This window comes from Sebastes fasciatus, chromosome 13 (genome assembly GCF_043250625.1).
Source record: "Sebastes fasciatus isolate fSebFas1 chromosome 13, fSebFas1.pri, whole genome shotgun sequence".
Lineage (NCBI taxonomy): Eukaryota > Metazoa > Chordata > Actinopteri > Perciformes > Sebastidae > Sebastes > Sebastes fasciatus.
In genome coordinates this window covers 12,190,930-12,210,352 of record NC_133807.1, presented here as the reverse complement: position 1 = coordinate 12,210,352, position 19,423 = coordinate 12,190,930, and the positions used below count along the sequence as shown (strand labels likewise).

Genomic DNA, 19,423 nt, shown 5'->3' with positions numbered 1-19,423 from the left:
ACAGCGTGCAGTTGTCTATGTTCACAAGCGTTAGTTTCACTTTTGAAACGTAGTTATTTTAAGCCAAATCACAACGTTTTCCCCTAAACATAAGTATTTTTGTTGCCTAAACCTAAAGTAGTAGTTTCGTTACCTAAACCTAAAGAAGTAGTAGTTTTGTTGCCTAAACCTAAAGAAGCTTTTTTGTTTTTTAGTTCAAAACGTAATGTTAGGTGCAATTTTGCGTGTTAGAATGTGCCGCTTTAAAGTTTCGCTTTCACTTTTACAACGTAGTAATGTAGTAGGCCCCTACTGACCCATATCTATGGTGCTTATAGTGACCAATAACCCTATTTAATGGCCTGATAACAGTAAAATTGGGTGCATAAATACACCAGCAAAGTGAAATGAATCAACAGTTTGTGTCAAGTGTCAAAATTCAGAGGTAAACACAAAAAGGCTTAAAAAGAGTCAGTGCCAAACACGTGAAACTTAGTTTTTTATTATTAATACTCAACACTTCATTTTGTTCATCATGTACAAAGAGAAAGAATAGTCTTATTTGAGCACTTATATATCAGTATGATCCTTATTAGAAGTACCTTAATGATGCTTTTTTTTGCAATTTTGTCATGACGTGGTTAATTTCGTTATTGAGATATTTGATCGTTTCCATACAAAAAAAACAAAACAAAAAAAACAAGGTAAATGTTTCCCCCAATATTCAGTATTTACACAACCTGTACAATTATTTGTTTTTGTGTCATTTTCTGTTGGTGTAAAAATTTCGGGGATTTATTTCAAAGGGCCACAAAAAGAGAAAAGAATGGCCAAGAATAATATTATGTATATCATTATGTATACAATTGATACTATTCATATGTTACATTTTTTGTCATCCCACAGTAAATTTAATCAGTGAAGACGTGTGTTCACCTTGTGAAATACATTTAGTAGCAACCCCTTATGTAATTTTCATTCAGGTAAAGCAATGATGGAAAATAGCAATATTAACAAACAAAACTGTACACAATTTAATAGAAAAATGTTGTATGCATCAATATAAAGCAATATCAATACATATTAATACACGTACACACATGTTTAAAATATGAGTAAACAAGTGAATTGGAAAATTATAAGCAGCTAAATTACATGGACCTTCACAACAAATCGTTCATAAAATATCACAGTATAATTCTTCCTATCTGCATGTGACTTGTTGATAAAAAAAAACGTGATTAGCAACTCAAGAGGTTAAAAATATTGATGTCAAATCCTCCAAAACACACAAAAAAAATACATTTTCACGAGTCAGTTTAACCGGTACATCGATCCCTGTAGCTGACCGCGTCATGCTCTTATTTTGGTCCCATGTGTCAGTATCCCTGACAGAAAAACACACGTCAGCTGAGGTGACATTTACATCCTCCACCTTCAGGATGTTCCAGCAACACTAACTTTCCAAAGCCATTTCTTGTGTTGTAAAAATGTGACACAGTGTTTTCGCTCTACACGACCTAACAAAATGCGTTGTGGCACGCTCGTGTGCAGAGAAGTGACTCCCGGGACCGATGCGGCCATGAGGGAAATATGGACTTCTGGTGAGCCGTGCTTGCTCTGCATCACCGGCCCGGCCTGCATCACCGGCCCGGCCTGCAGCACCGGCACGCATCACCGGCCTGGCATGCACACGCTGGCTGCAGAGCCGAGCAGCAGGATGTGGTAAAGGCCTGATGGTAGCATGTTTACCACAGTGTCAGGTACACTTTGACTTCCCAAACCAGCAGCTGGAAGCTGGTGCTAGCTCGCTCCCTTCCAATGCATGAAAACACAAGTGATAAATTGGCACATACAGTGTACAGTAAGAGCTTTTTTTCTGTTTGGTTATCCAGTTTATTGCAAATGAGGAGTGGTGGCTTGTGTGAAAAATATGCAAACCTCACAGAGTTTACGTGCACACGGATACATTTTTCACTTTTCAATCAACCCTCTAGACGTGAAAGCAGTTGAGGAGAAAAACAGAAAGAGAGATGAATTTCTTCTCTCAGGGCCGGGGCCAAGATTATGGAGACTTATTGGAATCAGTACCATACAGAAGAAGAAGAGCGGGGGAAATAATTTCCGACTGCATGGGGACAAAATTGCATACGTACACAACAAATCACAAAATTATATTTTCCCGTCTCGTCCCCGAGAAACAAGCAGCGCACAAAGTTGCACAAATACAAATTAGAATCCAAAGCTTTTAAGTGTTTCCAGCTGTCAAATAACACAGTTCAGTAATATGTGAGCTAAAATATAGCAGTTGATTCCCCCCCGAAGCAGAACTCTACGTTAAATGTGACATGACAGAACAAATGTTGCACCTTTTAATAAGGGGTTGCACAAATGCATTTCAGCTTCGAATGAGATTCTCAATAAGATGAAACTACACTCGCTCTCGCATTTGTGTGTGTTTATATATATGTGTGTGTGTGTATATTCGTTACCACAGTGATGTCTATCCCAAACGTAGAGAGGGAACAGGATAGGCCGGGCCGACGATGGCTCTAAATTCTGTGTGCAATCACCGTTAAGAACCCGGGCAAAAAAACAAACAAAAAAAACGGGCAACAAAAAACACAAAATATCTTGTAAGTTTTTAACAAGGACCGCTGCTTTAAAAATGAAGGATCACAATATACTGCCTCTATATGCAAATATCATCTATGTATACACTTAATATTGTATCCCATAAATGTGTAGTTAATTGATCTCAAAAAAGCATGAAGAAGAGCTTACCTTAAAAAGAGAGAATCTAACACAATTCAAGGGAAACTTAGCAAAGACTCCTAAAACTAAACTTTTCCCCTTTTAAATCACCAAACGTCTACACCTACAGTAAATTATCCTCCAACACTTTAGTGAAAATATGAAAAAAAAGTCTTAACATAATCAGTATACTGATCGGTAAAACTATCGTAATTAAGTAAACATGAGATTCAAAGAAAAAAGAGGTTCAATTATATCACTTATGATTAGTAATATTTGTGTCTTAACTATATTTTGCATATTTTTGTCTTTTGTTTGTTTTTATGAGTTTTTATTGTCGTTTTGTTTATTTCTTAAATCGCTGTAAAACATATTGAAAGTTACATCCTGTCTGTCTGTTTTTACTGTACAAAGTGAAAAGAGTTTTTCTTTTTAAATAGATTTATTTACAAGGAAAAGATTGAACGTACAAATGCTGACGCTGATTGATGCCCGCTCCGGAGTCGCTCTACCGCTCGTTCTTATTTCCTCGTCGTTTTCCTGTTCGAACTTCTTATGCCGTCTCGCTGATAATGGTTTGACCTGAACTTTCAAAAATGTGTGCGTATAAAAATTCCAGAGATCCCAATCGGTTTATTAGGAGAGTCATGTCGGTGGGGGGTGTGGGTGGGTGGGAGGGAGGGGGGGGTATGGATCTGTTTGATTTAAGGCTAACTCGATCAGTCTCACGTTGACGGTGTTATCGGTGGAGCGATAAGGGGAGGAGAGGCGGCTGAACTTATGAATATCAGCAGGTAAGTGAGGGAAAAAAAAAACCAGCTGTTATCATTCAGATTTGCTTCCCTCCACACACACACACACACACACGCGCACACACACACACACACACACGCACACACGCACACACACGGCAACCTATTACCACTGGTGCGTTTAGATTCGGGTATAAGATAGAAGTCCGCGATGACAAAGATCACATTCTACACACTCCAGCAGCTCCAATCTCAGGCCAGCACTCCTGCGCAATCTCACCGCAGCCCTTGAACTTCTGACACCGCCAGCTTATCGAACATCAAACCTTTAAATAACTAATAGAGGCTTCTTTATTCTGTACAGTAATATGATGAGTCATCATCAGACAGCTCCGGGAGTGTGGTTGGGGGGGGGGGGTGATGATGGGATGATAAGGCATGTCTACTGAGTGCCTACACTGAGTAAAAAGGTCCTGTGCAATAAAACCTCTCCAGCTGAAAAAAGACTATCTACATTCAGCTACAGTCAAAAGTGAAAAGCTTTCGCAAGTTGGCCGCCTTCCGGACGCCGCCGCCTCTCTCAATTAAACATCCTCCGCCATTATCACGGGGCGACGACACTTTCTCCTACACATTTTTGTTGCCGACATAAACAAAAGTGCATATATTAAATCATACACAATGTACAAACAAAGCTTTCTGTGTTGCGCCTCTCGGGCCGCTTAGCATAAAGTATAACGCCTTCAACGAGATACTGGCGAGAGAGGCCGAAAAAAAAAGAGAAAAAAGCGAGTGCCCGGTGAGTGTTATCATGTAACCTGAATAAAAGAAGTGGTCTAAAGGCTGCCGTGTCGTGGAGTGAGACGCTATCTCCTGAATAGTTCGAAATCAATTTTTACGAAGTTATAAAACATCTCCTCTCGTGTCGAAACCATCCCGCTGCAGCGTCTCAAGCCTGCTGGAAAATTTTCACCGCAGTTTTGGCTCATAAACGTGAAGAGAAACAGCCGAAAAAGCACGCCGTCCCGGTTGCCGCCTGGAGGACACATCCACTGGAGACCATTAAGGCACGTCCTCCCTCTCAGTATCTTCAGATTCGGACGGAACGCGTCGTTCACAGTTAACACAAGTTCAGACCGACAAAATCTGCATGTGTTTAAGTGTGTGTGTGTGTGTGTGTGCACTTGATTTGTAATGTCTTGAAACATCAGATAAGGATCTGTCGGCTCTTCCAGATCCTGTTTTTTCCAGGAGGAGCAAATAAATGTATGAGCATGGAGTAAAATATTCTACAGAAGACAGTAAAAATAAAGGAGTTAAGGACTCAGTCTTTCTGGCTTGTTGGTTGAACAACCGTCCTGCTGCCACCCGGCGCAGACAGGATACAACTACAGATACTTAAAAAACAGTAGTGAAATATTATACCAACAGAACATAAAACAAGAAAAAACTTAGTGATATCATAATCAGCACTAACATCTTTGTTATTCACAATGTTATCAAGATTATTGTTGTTCTTATACCCTGTTTTTTTTTCTATAAGAATATCTTATTATCATTCATGATTGTATTTCTCATAGCAAACAGCTCTTTTGGCGTCGGGGATGAGGAGGAGGAGCGGGGGGGCAGGAGAGGAAGAGGAGTGTGGGACGGAGAGGAGACGGAGAGGAGATGGACAGGCTGGGCTGTCTCCTTCCAGAGAGAGAAATCATCTCCTGTGTCTCTGGTAAAAACGTGACAATGTCTCCTTTCCGCGGTGACACAGGGGCAGATGGGCAGTTCGCTCTCGCTGTCTTTTCCTCAGCGGGAGCTCTCGGACAGCCGTCGCATCGCACCAGCCTCACACGTCCAATATCAAACGAAGATGAGGTGTCGCCTCTTTGCGATAACAACCGAGTGCGTCGACTTCTGCCTCACTGGTGGATGAAACGATGGACGAGGAGTTGAGTGCATTTGTGATGTTGAGGGCAACGTTGATTGACTGTGTTCGGACATAAAAGTAGAGTAGCTTTGGCCGTTTCTGAGAGCGGGTTAACATCCCACACCTCCTCAGGGAGTCCTGATTTCTTTACCCAGATTTGTTTTTTGCAAAATCAAGACCCCCCCCCCCCCCCCCCCCTTATTTTTCTATTTCACAGCTCTCTCCTCTCCTACCTCATCGTGCTGTCCCAATATGGGCCAGGGTTGCAGTGTGTGGACAGTGTCTTTAAAATCATCCCTGATCTCCTAACACTACACGCCTCCCCTCCTCCTCCCTTCGCCATCGTCCGCTCCTCCCTTCCTCCATACTCCCTTTATTTTCTGCTCTCACACGTCAGACTCGATGCTGGAGAGTTTCTCGTACACATGGCCATTGCTTCCGTTGAAGGGACGCGGGGGGCCGACCCCCAGCATGGAGCCGTGGTGGTTCATCCCACCCATGCTGAGCTCTTTCGGGAACCGGGGCGTCACGTTGGACATCACCCCGGCCGTGGCGGACGCCGGCAGATACGACGTCGTGCTCATCTGGCTCCTGAAGTCACTTCGGCTGTTTTTGGCAACTTGTTGCTGCTGCTGTTGCTTTTTCATGTAATATTGTTTGGCTCCGTGCATCAGACACTGGTCGTCGCCGAAGGTGGGTATAAAGGGGTTTTGGTTTACCCTGTCGGGGTAAAGAGATTTGGATAAAGAGAACCCTCCCCCACCTCCTCCTTCCATCAAAGACCTATCCCTGTCTCTCATGTCTCTCTCTCCGATGGAGCGGCGGTGGAGGCCCTCGCCGCCTCTGAACAGGCCGAACGGCGAGCCGGGTCTTTTCCGGCCCTCGCCTCCGTAGAACAATGGGTCCCTGTCTCTTTCCCTTTCTCTCTCCGAGCCCCCGTGACGCTCAAATATGTGTGCGAAGGGGCTGGTGCCCTCCACGTAGCGTTCTTTCTCCTTCAGGCTAACGCTCCTGGGTGGGGGCAGCATCCCTCCCATACCTGGACCACCCATCCCTCCACCACCTCCCAGGCCCCCCATCAAACTTCCCATCCCGCCTGAGTCCTCTTTCTGAAGGTCGACGAATGCGTCATACGAGTGCTGCCGCCTCAGCGGCTTGCCGAATCCTCCACTCTTCCTCCTCTGCTGGCCCTGAGATTGAGACGGAGGCCCGGCGCCCATACCACCCCCACCTTTCCCTCCCCCCATCTGTTCCAAGAGGTGGTTGTTGTCCTCGCTGATGTCGTAGAGGTTTCCTGTCTTTTTACAGCCCTCGCAGCGCATGCAGGTCGCAGAGCTGGGGCGGCTGTTTCCTCCGCCCGCCGAGGACCCGCAGCTCATACCACCACCGTACCCGCCGCCGCCTCCTCCTCCATGCATGGACATCTGCTTGCCCACTCCTCCCCCGCTGGCCCGACAGTTCCTGCACTCCCACTCTCCCCCTGCCAGCCCAGATCCTCCCCCGCTCTTTGAATCAGACTTTTTGGGTTTGCTCTTAAGAAAGTCATCCACCGGAACCAGGGTGGTGCAGGTCCCCACTCCTCCATCTCTGTTCCCAGGTCCGTCGGTCAGGTCCACATGTTCCCACTGAGGGACGCCCTCTTTGGGCCGAAACTGGTCCAAATAAAAATCCCTAACGCTCTCCTTTTCTCTGAAGAGATAGTTCCCATCGTTGTTTCCTCCTCCACCTCCTCCACCTCTACCTCCTCCTCCTCCTCCTCCTCTCTTCCGTTCTAAGGGTAAAAGCGGCGGGGAGGTAGAGCGGTGGCCGTGGTAGTGGTGGTGGCTGATGTGGTAGGGTTTCCTCCTGTAGCCCAGCTCGATCTCGTCCAGCTCCCGTCTGGACTTGGCAGAGGCCGGCCTCTTTTTCAGGCTATCGCGGTATTGTTTGCGCTTCTTGGCGTTACCCTCCAGGTTTCCATAAGTCACTGTGTGCGTGGAAATGTCCGAGACATCTGACCGTATATTCCCATCGTCATCGCCTCTCCCTCCGCAGTAGCCGTGCCCAGGGATGAATGTGGAGCTGGAGGCACCTCCCTTGAAGGAGAACTTCCCGTACAGGTCCGGCAGGCCTCCCTTGAAGCCCTGGTTTGGGGGAGGAGTCTGTCCGGACAGCAGGTCAAACTTGCTCATGTTCCTGTGGGTCAGCGCCGAGCACGGCTGCGTGGTGAAAATAGGGGCCACCCCTCCGCCTAGGCTGTCACAGTCGAACATGCCGCCCTCCAGAGAACTAGCGCTGCCCAAACTGTGGGGCCTGTTGGGAGGCGGCCCGCTAAGCCCCAGCGTGGAGCCGTGGTGGTGCATGTATTGGTCCTGGTACAGATTGCTGTCCTTCAGGTGGAGGTTGCCAAATGTCCTCTCCACCTCGCTGATGTAGTCGCTGAACATGTTGTCTTCCGGGTAAGGCGGCTTGCAGTCCGAGTGGCCCGCCAAGCTGCGCCGGTGTTCGGAGATGTCGTAAACGGAGGATTCGCGGCGGATGAAGTCCAGGGCGCTGTGTGGCGAGCCGTTCACCCCGGACAGGGAGGCCATGTTCTTGGCGGTGCGTAAGAGGCGCATGATGTTGGAATGGGTGTTGTTCATGGTGGCTGACGGGGAGTTCAACGCCGAGCTGCTCTTCTCCTCAATCTGCACCCCGTGGATGCAGCTGTAGATGCCCTGTGAGGGGGAAACACAGGCAAGAGGCCGCATTAGAGAGAGGACATTTGGTGAATTTAACCATCATTAGTCATTAAAGCTGCAGTTGGTAACTTTAACGTGTTTACGCAAATTTGTTTTAACGCCACCAATTTCTTTAACGTATTAAGGCAAACGATCTTTCGGAGGTTGTAGCGGACCCAGTTTTAAAGCTAGAGTGGAGATACTGGCATCATATGAAACTAGAAAACCTAAGGAATCCATTGGTACCAACTATGTCATACTAGCTTGAAGGAGACTAAATAACGCTCAAAACTTACGCTCAATTTTGGCGAGGGGTCCCTTGACCTCTGACCTCAACATATGTGAATGAAAACGGGTTCTATGGGTACCCACGAGTCTCCCCTTTACAGACATTCCAACATAATCACATGCAGTTTGGGGCAAGTCATAGTGAAGTCTGCACACTGACACACTGACACACTGACAGCTGTTTTTGCTTATTGGGCTGCAGTTTGCTATGTTATGATTTGAGCATATTTTTTTAGCTAAATGCAGTACCTGTGAGGGTTTCTGGATAATATTTGTCATTGTTTTGTGTTGTTAATTGATTTCCAGTAATAAATATACACATACATTTGCATAAAGCAGCGTATTGGTCCACTCCCATGTTGATAAGAGTATTAAATTCTTGGCAAATCTCCCTTTAAGGTACATTTAGAACAGATAAATGTGTGATTATTTTGTGTTTAATCGTGATTAACTATGGATAAATATTTAAATTGATTGACAGCCCTAAATAAAAAGTTATTTTATAAAACCGTCACTATATCCTGACAGTTGTGCATGAGACAGATAATCTGTGAATTTCACATTTCTCATGCACTACTGTCAGGATATAGTGACCGTTGTATAAAATAACTTTTTATTATATTTGCTCAAAGTTACCGACTGCAGCTTTAATATTGTATTCTAAGTTGACAAAAACATGAGACTGCAGCTGCATCCTGACCGCCCCGCTTCTTATAACTTACAGGATGTGAGTACAGCTCTTCCTGCTGATGCTGTCAATACCTTGCTCAATAAATACAGTGTATAATAAGTAAAACAGATGTTACATGTCATTTATAGACAGTAGCATGTAGTATATCAACTGGTAAAGTGAGACAGTGCAAGAGAGCATACAGTATGAAGATTCAGGGAGGATAGTGTAGCCGCACAGAGGATGATTGATAAAGGCAAAGGGGCTGTAAAAAACCCCAGGGTCCCACTGGTCAATACCTTTAATCAATGTGATTAGAATTCAGCTGAACAATATCTTCCAGCAGTTATTAAACACCTCAGTTCCACTACCGCCCGACGCCGCAACGCGCGACAGAGGCCAAGCCAAGGAGACGGCGGCTGAGCGTTACGGTGACAGAAAGATAAACTGCTCCATTTGCATTCAGTGATGTACGATACAATATTCAGATAAAAATGGATGTACAGAGGAGAGCAAACCAGGCATGACAGATGGGGACGGTAAAGGATCGGATCAATTCCAAACAATGATTTTGCTCAGTTTTTCAGGACGTGTGTAGATGACTATGGGAATAAAGGGACGCTTTGACCGCTGTTAAAGACCAGAGATCAGCTGACCTCAGTTCTGCTCGCCCCTGCAGAGGTCAGGGGTCAGCTGATTGTCAAATCTGCTCTGGTGTTAAGCTATGACTCCTCCCAACCTCCTGCTTTTATCCACTAATATGACACATTGACCCTCAGCTCTCCTTTCCATAGATGCTCCTTTCTGCTGGTTAATTAGCTTCATGGACAGCGCCTGCATTGCAGCAAAAAAAGCCTTCATCCCTCATTCCACTTCTAGGTTATAGGTTATAACTAGGGCTGTCAATCGATTCAAATATTGAATCAGGATTAATCGCATGATAGTCCATAGTTAATCGAGATTAATCGCAAATTAATTGCACATTTTTCTATATATTCAAAATGTACCTTAAAGTGGCAGTAGGCAGTATATTTTTGGCATCATTGGGCAAAAATTCCATAATAACCTTTCAGTATATTGTAATTCAAGTGTTCTGAGAGAAAACTAGACTTCTGCACCTCCTCATTGGCTGTGCTCCAGTCATGTGACCGGAACTTGGCGTTACTTCAACAGATTTTACAATGGCGGCCGCATCACAAACTTTCTCAGTTAACAGATAAACAGTGCACTACAAGATGATTCTGAAAACATTTGAGGAGAGAAAGAGGCATTAACGTAACGTAATATTGATTCATATTTGATCAGCGCGGCCTAGTTTGACCGTTTGGTCGGAGTTCGCGAGTGATTGACAGCCGGCTCTCATGGACAGCAGACCTCAGATCAGCTCTTACTGCTTGTTATCCTCCGGTCTGGGAAATCTTGCAGATGACGTTAAGAGCACCAGAGGACAACGGAGGACACAGAGGCACATGATTTTTTTCAGGTTACCTGTCTCATGTACTATTGTCACGATATAGCGACCGTTTTATAAAAATAACTTTTTAAAATCATATTTGCTCCAATCTCGCCTACTTCAGCTTTAACAGGTTTTCAGATTATCACGTTAACTTTGACAGCCCTTGTTATAACTTCTCTCAGTTTCAAAGTCTGTTAACAGTATGTAAAGCTTAACAATGGCTAAAACCAAGAGTGGTAACATAAATACAAAAGGACTCATATTTCAGAGATAAGGTATTTGGATCTTGAAGTGGAGGACAAATGTATACACCCACCTGCGTGATATTTCAGTTTTTGTTTTTTCCCCACTTAGAGCCATCTTTCAATGTTTATCTGGTCCTTCTCCGCCTCATCTGTGTTTCTTTTTTCCATCTGCCTGTTTATACAATTTGTCATTGCTTCATATCTTTTGTTTTTCTTCTTTCATTGTCTTGATTACACCCCCACCTGCTGCCAAATCTGTCACGTCTTCCCTCCCGTGACGTCTATGACGGCGATGACGTTTGAGAGCGAGCTCCGGATGTGTGTGGTTTTTAAGCTTTTTTTTCTTCTTTTTAGGCACACGCACAAATAAGCAACAACCACGACGGAACAATAAGTTAATATTATAGTGCATCGACTCTTGGACGTTTAACAAAGTGATTGCTGCTTCGTATTCAACAGCAGATTTGGTCCACTCCACATGCCCACATAATGTAACAGTTGGCAGATTGCTGCCGGCCCAGCGCTGCAGTAGCTGATTATTTGGGCAGCATGTGTGAATAGCAATAACTGTGGCCTGAGGGCTCCTAAGAATTTTCAATCCACCAGGGGATCACAGTAAAATCTATAAGTGATTACACTGGTACAGAGAGGCAGGAAATCAACAGAGAACTAGCTGCCCTCCTATGTATGATTGCATATAGTGTAGAGGGCCTATTGTACATGCTGCAGCTCTTAATTTAACGCTGCTTTGTGTTTGGTGGAAGTATATGGTGCTAAATGCAAATGAACCAACCCAAGTGATTAAACCTCTAACACATTTACTGTTCTAAAGTCATTAGAGGCTTTTTAAATCGATATAATTAATTTGTTTCAGCGTTGCAGGTGGGACCCGGAGGAGCAGGTAGCCGGGGGAGAGGCGCTCGCAACGCCGCCTCGCCGGGAGGGAACGCTAACCGACCATGAAGCCATGACCGCGGCCACGTGACTCACGCCGACCGTGACAGATGTCTCATTTTTTACACTGACGAGCTTAAATGTTAATTGCCGCAATAACAATAAAGTTTATTGGATTATGCTGTGAAATTAAAAAAGCGGAATCAATGAGTGGCAGAGTAAGAGGGAGGGGGGGGGGGGGTGAAGAAACGGCCAAGGCTGGAGAGAAAACACTTGAGTAAATGAGAAGGAGACAATGGCCGAGGATTGTGGAAAGATAATAAACTGTAATTTCCACTGTTGTTTGTGTCACGATGCCCGAGCTCGCCGCTACGTATGCAAATGAACCCTCTCGATGAATATTTTAACATACTGAATCATTTGGCTGTATTTGTGGACACTCGGCGTTCATTTGTGTTGTCACATTGTAGCAAAGACAGAGGTAATTTCTGTAAATGAGAGCAATCGCTGGATGTTAACATAAAGCGTAATTGCTTTCAGAGCCAGTCCCCATACAAATTATAATGATGTAATAATAAAAAAACAACAACACCAAGCTGCCTGTCGTTGGAAATGAGAAGTCAACTGACATTTTTAGCGACTGATATTTCATGCTCCTTCTGCACAAACAGACGCCGACACGCACACGCGGCCGTAAACAAGACGTTAAATTAACACCATACAAAATAATCAAAGTTGGGCACTGGAGCGTAATATTAGAGCAGAGAGGGGAACATGTTATGTTGGGGCTTTTTTTTTTTCTCCGTAGCCTTGCTTTCTTGGCACAAGCAGCCCCGGCACCACAGCAGCATATCGAATGTGGGGTGTGTGTGTGGAGGGGGGGGGGCAGCAGTGTGTGAGTCTGTGCTGTAAATTAGCCACGTGGTTCAGCCTGCAGCGGTTCACCTTCAGAGGCACACAGTGAATTACACCGAAGCCATGTCAAAACAATTGGAATGCAAATCAAATACCTCGGGGGTGACTTTGGTCTCCTGGGATCCAGTAATCTACCCTCTCCGGTTCCGTGGCTGATTTTTGTTGAGTGAAATATTGATTTTGGCTCAACATTTTGTAAATATTTACCCCGCGGACGTTAGAGCGGCCTCACCGCTCGAAACAAAAAGGGAAAAAAGCTTCAATTTCCGTTTGGAAGTGAGAGTTTGGTTTGGTTACATGCTCATTTTTACAATTTTAACATCTCTAAAGCCTGGAAGGATAAGGCAGAGACATTACAGACAGTAATGCTGATGATGAAGGGCTGAATGAACAAGTGATGAAGGTCACTTTACAGACAAGGAGGAGTCGGTGACGCAGTGGTAAACTGGAGAAATATAACCTATTCTGGTGAGAAAGTGTTGTTGCTAGTCGTTGACTTTGGCTGCCACATCATGCTACTGTTTCTCCTTGACTCTTCAATATCAGTCTCTTTATTTATCCTTTAATTCCTCATACCTCTCTCTACATCCTGACCTCCTTCTGTCACATTTACCCCCCCTTCGTTCCCCCGTCTTTCATCCCAACTGAGAAAACTAACTCAAACAACCCCACATATACTTAAAGGGATAGTTCAGGTGTTTTGAAGTGGGGTTATTTGAGGTTCTTATCCATAGTCAGTGTATTACCTACAGTAGATGACGGTCGGCATGCCCAAGCTTGGAGAAACAGACGGGAGTTACCGCACGGAAGCAAAGCAATGTACTGCTGTGGACGGGGCCGGCAGCAAAACATATTTTAGCCACCTAAAAAAAATCAATATCAGTTTAAGTGTACGCTATCTTTAGAATATTTTTGCTGGCTTACCTTGCCATGAGACAGCTATACAGTCTATGTTTCTGACGAGGAACTGAAGTCGTAATTGCCAAAGCAACCAGACAAAAACAGTAATTTTACCTCGCAGAACACGGGGGTTGTTGGTTTACCGTTGCCTGGAGCATAGGTGGATACAACGGCTTCAGGTCCCCGTCAGAAAGGGCTGTCTGACGGCAAGGTTAACTGGGAAAATATTCTAAATATAGTGTACACTTAAACTGATGTAGATTTTTTTTAGGTGGGCCTTTCTTTTAGGTACCTACAATAGGTTTTGCTGCTGCCCTCGTCCACAGCAGTACATTGCTTTGGTCCAGTGCGGTTACTCCTGTCTGCTTCTCCAAACTGGGGGCGTATCGAGTATTAACAATAGCCATGTTTGTTGTTTATGTTCAAAATGATAAGTTTGGGGGAGTGGCTTAGGAGGGAGTCAGTGTTACCGACTTAGCAATTTTCTTTCTCGATTTAGTGACTTTTGGAGCTATTGCTGCGTTGAAGCCACCATTTTACATCAGCAAAATTTGGAAAATGAGCCAGATAGTTAAGTGTGATAGTACTGGGCTTATGCTTGATTTGATGCTTGAAAACACAAGCATGGATGTGAAATGCATCAGCTCCCTTTCTCACCCTGCTGATGGAGAAGACGAAGCCGGGCTGGCCGGAGCAGGTGCCCATGAAGCAGAAGCGCAGCTGCCAGTAGAACCAGTGCTCGCAGATGAAGGTGATGAGCGACAGAGCCATGGCGGCGCCGAGCATGTAGAAGACGCCGGCCATGTTGTCCACGTCCAGCTGGCTGGACATCACCTCGTTCTTCTCGTGGTGGCAGATTCCCGTCAGCCATAGGGACTCCAGCTCCTCCATCTCACCTGGATGGAGGATGAAGCAGAAGAGGGGAAAGGAAGGAGGGAAGGAAGGATGGTTGATAAAGAGTTGATGGAGCGACAACAAGAAGGAACGAGGGAGATATGCGGACGAGACAAGAGGAAAGGGGCACGATGACGACATGCGGAGAAGTGGTTTTATGATTCGTACGGGAATTGAAATAAAGAACGGAGTGTGAAAAAAGTGGGAAAGAATGTAAAATATAAAGGAGAGAGGAGGGATATGATGTAATAACAGGATGGGTATTGGAGGACACGAGGGATGGAGAGATGATGCAACAGAAGAAGAGAGGAGGGAAGATGGCGGGCAGACGTTGGGAAGAGGGGGGGGGGTCAGGGGAGTTAGAAGTGAAATGCAGCCTTGAGTTTCGCAGTAAGCTTCATTGCAGACAGGAAAAGAGTAACACACACGCCATTGGTCACATGTTAATTACATTGATCTTTTTCTGCACTCTTTCCTGCAAAATAACTGTGTGTCTCTCTCTCGATCTATGTGGAAACATGCATCCATCTGTGCAAACTGTAAAAAAAATTGTTTGCATATGTATGCAATGCGTGTGCACAAAATGTGTGTGTGTGTGTGTGTCTGTGCGTCTGATGCCGGTCCCTGAGCTTCTGGTGTCTTTTGTGGGTCACCTTCTGTTTCATCACGAGCTGTTCTCTATCAAAGCTGACTGTGGCAGGACAGGCGTCGCTTAATTAATCATACATTCAGCCGTTGTCGCCGCACGTCAGCGCGACTGTTGCACCGGAGCACTGGCTGGCCTCTGAGCAGCAACAAGAAGCTCCGCAGCATACAAACTCAGGGAGAGGCACCGCACGCACGCACGCACGCACGCACGCACGCACGCACGCCACGCACGCACGCCACGCACGCCAAGGTAATGGCATCATATGAAAGTAAAAAACCTAAGGAATCCATTGATACCAACCATGTCATACTAGCTTGTCACAAAGGAAGATAACTAACGCTCCAAACTTAAGCTAAATTTTGGCATGGCCATTCTCAAAGGGATCCCTTGACCTCAAGATATGTGTCTCCAATATCATAGTCAAGTCAGCACACTGACAGCCTTAATGATGGCATTGACAACCCTAATCTGTTTTTAAATAGCAAAATCTTTTCTAGAAAACGGGAACATTCGTCTGTAGTGACAACTTGGAAAATGCCCCAAAAAATACTTAGACATGTGACAGTGGAAAGTAAAACATAAACATGGTGAGGGGAAGCAACAATTGTCCCTGACTGGATTCAAATCCAGGTCATCACCGTTATATACTGTGTGCTCTAGACCGCTAGGAAGGTCCAACTCTGTAAAAAGTGACCTTTAATAAAAGAGTAAATGCATTATGGCTCCACTCCACTCAGAGTTTCCAACTCAAATCTATCTCAGCTGTGATCATTAAGGTCGGCAGGTGGACTATTAAACTATGAGTTCTTCCAGAGAATTACTTTTGACTGATGAATGTGTTTCATCAGTCAAAAGTACATGCCCACAAATACCTGAAATTACGTTTTAATACATACAAAAACATAGTCTCAACTATATTGCCATGCCAATAGGCCTTTTTCACAGCAGACATGTTGTTTTGTCATAGTCGGAAAAGCTCAGGTGTAACTAATAACACTAACGATGACTCAGTTCTCCCACCATGAAACAGCGTTAACTGTATTTTTTACACCTGTGCTTTCTCTACTGTTATATCTCAAAATGTCCTCCGTAAAAAAGGCCTATTATAACAAAAATAAGACACAGTGATTAAACATGAACGTTTATTCTTGACCTACAGTAGGAAACAGTTGTTTTGGGATGTTTTATGCATTTATCTCAGGCAAGTCTGAGGTCTCGGCAAGTTGACTTTTCAGTGTTAAGTTTAAGATTGTGGAGTGGAGGCATTTAACCTTTATTTTGTTTATAACGTTTACTTTGTAACCTAAAAATAATAGTTCAAAACTTTGGGACATACACTTATTTGTATTTCTAGCTAAAGCTAACAGCCAGTTAGCTTAGCTTATCATAATGACTGGAAACAGCTAGCACGGCTAACAAAACATGCCTTCTGTACCAGCACCTCTAAATTCACTAATTAACATGTTATATCTCGTTTATACTAAAACCTAAGTGTAAAAACAAAAATTCACTATTTTTTATGGGGGGTTGTGTGCAAACTATTTCTTTATGCTAAGCTAAGCTTAGTAGCCTCATAGGTTATTTACTATACAGACATGGGAGTGGTTTCAATCCTCTTATCTAATTCTCCCCCAGAATACAAATAAACCTATTTCAAAAAAACTATTCCTTTAACTTTCATGGTGCCTTGCTCGGTGGACAATAACATTGTCAGGACATTGTAGAAGATTCAATTGAAAGAATGATTCAGCTGACATTTGACTTGAATCACAAAATGAAAGAGTCAGTTCAATGAGAACTTGAATAAAAACCATCAGCTTATAATCTTTATTGCCTGTTGTCCTCTTTGCCCTTCTTACTTTTATGCCGGGCACACACTACAAGAGAATCAAGCCGATTTTGGGACGATTCCTCCCTCCCGAGTCCCGACAATCGTCAGCAAAGCCGTGATTTTTTGATGGTTCTAAAGATTATCTTTCCAGATATTCCTGTGGTGTGAGGTAGGCCTATGTTAAGAGTGTTTTTTACATCCCCCGATCGGCTCTGAAGTCCATCCTGGCCGCATCGATTTCAAATCACAAATATTAAACATGTTCAATATTTAACATCGGATATCCTGTTGTGTACGGAGAACACAGACAGTCGATGACGCAGTCACGTGGGAAAGAACGATATCCAATTGAGAACCAAGCTGACTGAGGAAGGAAGTACAACTGCCATCACGGCGGCCGCGGCTAATGCAAAATGCAAAGTAGTAATAAGATGGACTCAGAAATGGAGGACCAACTTGTTGATCTGTGGCAACAACACGAGTGTTTATGTAACGTGTCTCAATGACTTCATCCATCCATCCTGCATGAATTTTCAGTACAAAATAAAAACTAACATCGCTAATTCTTCCCGCCCGTCGTCCGCCATGTTTGTTTACACTAAAGTCACGTTTGATCGGGAAAGCTTTTGCGAGATTTCCTGTTTCGAGAGTCGGGATTCTTGTTGGTCATGAATGGAATCTGTGAGTGTGTGTTGTGCTGTTTTGGCCAAATTGTTGGTCACCTGATACTATAGGAACAAAACTGTTAAATTGATCATAACATGATGTTATGTGTTGGGTCTCTCACATTTTCAATATCTGTTAAGATTTCAAAAATCTTTTAGCGTGGACCAGTCTTTAGTCACTTCTACTTTTAGTCAAAAGCCAGATTAAAAAAGAGAGAACATTTTAGAACTGAAGAAACCTTTCATTCATTTCATTGATGCCTGTTATCTCTGAAATGATGCAACAGGTCTGTCATTGGTTTCAAGGGTGAAAGGTCATTTAACTCAACACGTCCTGCAAACGACTCCAAAACTTTTCATCCAACAACCAATCAAAAAATCACATTTTTTTTTTTTGCTCAGGCCTGCGTCAGACTACCCAGACTCTCTTCCAGCCCTCGTACCAGGCCACCGGGCTCTCCACGTGAGTCTGATCACTTTCTAGGCCACCAGGAGGGGAGTGGATGGCGAGGCGTGGCAAAGTGACATTGAAATCCTGAGAGGGGCTAGACGGGGACGCTTGGTTCCTGTATGAATGCAGTCGCACAGGGGGGGTGTTACTGCGAGCCGACCCACATTCAAACACACACATGTGCTCATAGAAAAACACACAAACTAGTCTTACAAACACGTTAAAAAAAAGGTATAATCAATAAGTCAGAAACAATACACACACGCACACACACACACACAACACTTTGTATTTAGGTTGATAAAAATAAACCTGTGTCATAAATAGTCAGAAGCTCTACACCGCTCTCTCTTTATCTCTCTAACACACACACACACACACTCTCGCTTACACACATAGGCCCTCTCATTTTCAGAGGCCTGACCCATATTCACATGCGCACGCTCGCACACACACTCACACACAAACCCGCGCACACACGGTGTTGAAATACACCAGGAGCTATGCTGGCACCCCTAACTGGGACGCACTATAGTAGGCCCCGGAGGGCCCTTGGTTCAGGATGCTCACAACACGCTGGACCGTGCCCAAATAAACTAGCAACAACACACACACACTCACACACACACACACACCAAACTTCCATTACATTCCCCGTTCTGCATTGAGCTGTACATCAACACGGGACATTGTGAAATTAGTCTGTTAAAGTCGATAAACCGGGCAAGCAGCAGAGACACTTTGACTTGTTTATGATGAAGAGTTTTTGCTTGAAAACCATAAAGCATGTAGGAGTGGACATTTTGAACACGTTTTATTTCATTCCCTGCTCGTTCTGCGACTCATTAATACTCCGGCTTGAGCTGACAGGAATGAAGTGTTTCAAAAAGAACAAGCCCTGGAGAGCTTGGACAGTCTCCCATAAAAGGCAAGCGGGATCATAAAGCAGAGGGGCCCCCACGGTGGAGCTAAATCTCATGTTATATTCCTAGCAGCGCTGTCTTACCTTTTCTGTCTGTTCTTCATATACAGTATATGAGAGTGGAATTATATGTACATTTGACTTGCGGAGCCAATTAATCACCACAATTGTGGTCGTAGACACAGAAATTACTTGGAAGAACTATGATTTTCTTCCCTCTCTGCTCCTCTATTTAAATGTTACTGTCTGAGAAGCCCACCTTTGCCTCAGTTTCTTTCTGGAAGATATTGCATTTTACACAAATACACATGAGAAGTAAACTTAGCCACTGTTATTTGTCCCTACAGCACAGCCTGAGACATGATTAGCTCAGGTTTATTACAACTTGGATCTTATTTCTTTAGGTTTGGCCATCGTTTCTACTGGTTATTATAACATTGTACTCACAAAGTTAAAGCTGCAGTTGATAAAAAGTTATTTTTATAAAACTGTCACAATATCCTGACTTGAAGTTGCAGGGCATGAGACAGATAATCTG

The 19,423-nt window shown here is 44.2% G+C and overlaps 1 protein-coding gene across 3 annotated transcripts in view; it reads right to left on the bottom strand.

Annotated features, from left to right (window-relative positions):
• Positions 1-966: 966 nt before the first annotated feature.
• The window catches only part of grin2ba (glutamate receptor, ionotropic, N-methyl D-aspartate 2B, genome duplicate a), a 159,244-nt gene continuing 140,787 nt past the window's right edge, over positions 967-19,423 (bottom strand). For all 3 annotated transcript variants that reach the window (XM_074655518.1, XM_074655516.1, XM_074655517.1), the window contains 2 exons: positions 14,131-14,369; positions 967-8,102 (listed from right to left, as the gene is read on the bottom strand). In XM_074655518.1, coding sequence (XP_074511619.1) covers positions 5,793-8,102; positions 14,131-14,369 — 2,549 coding nt within the window. In that variant the 3' untranslated portion in view covers positions 967-5,792. The remainder of the gene's footprint in view (positions 8,103-14,130; positions 14,370-19,423) is intronic.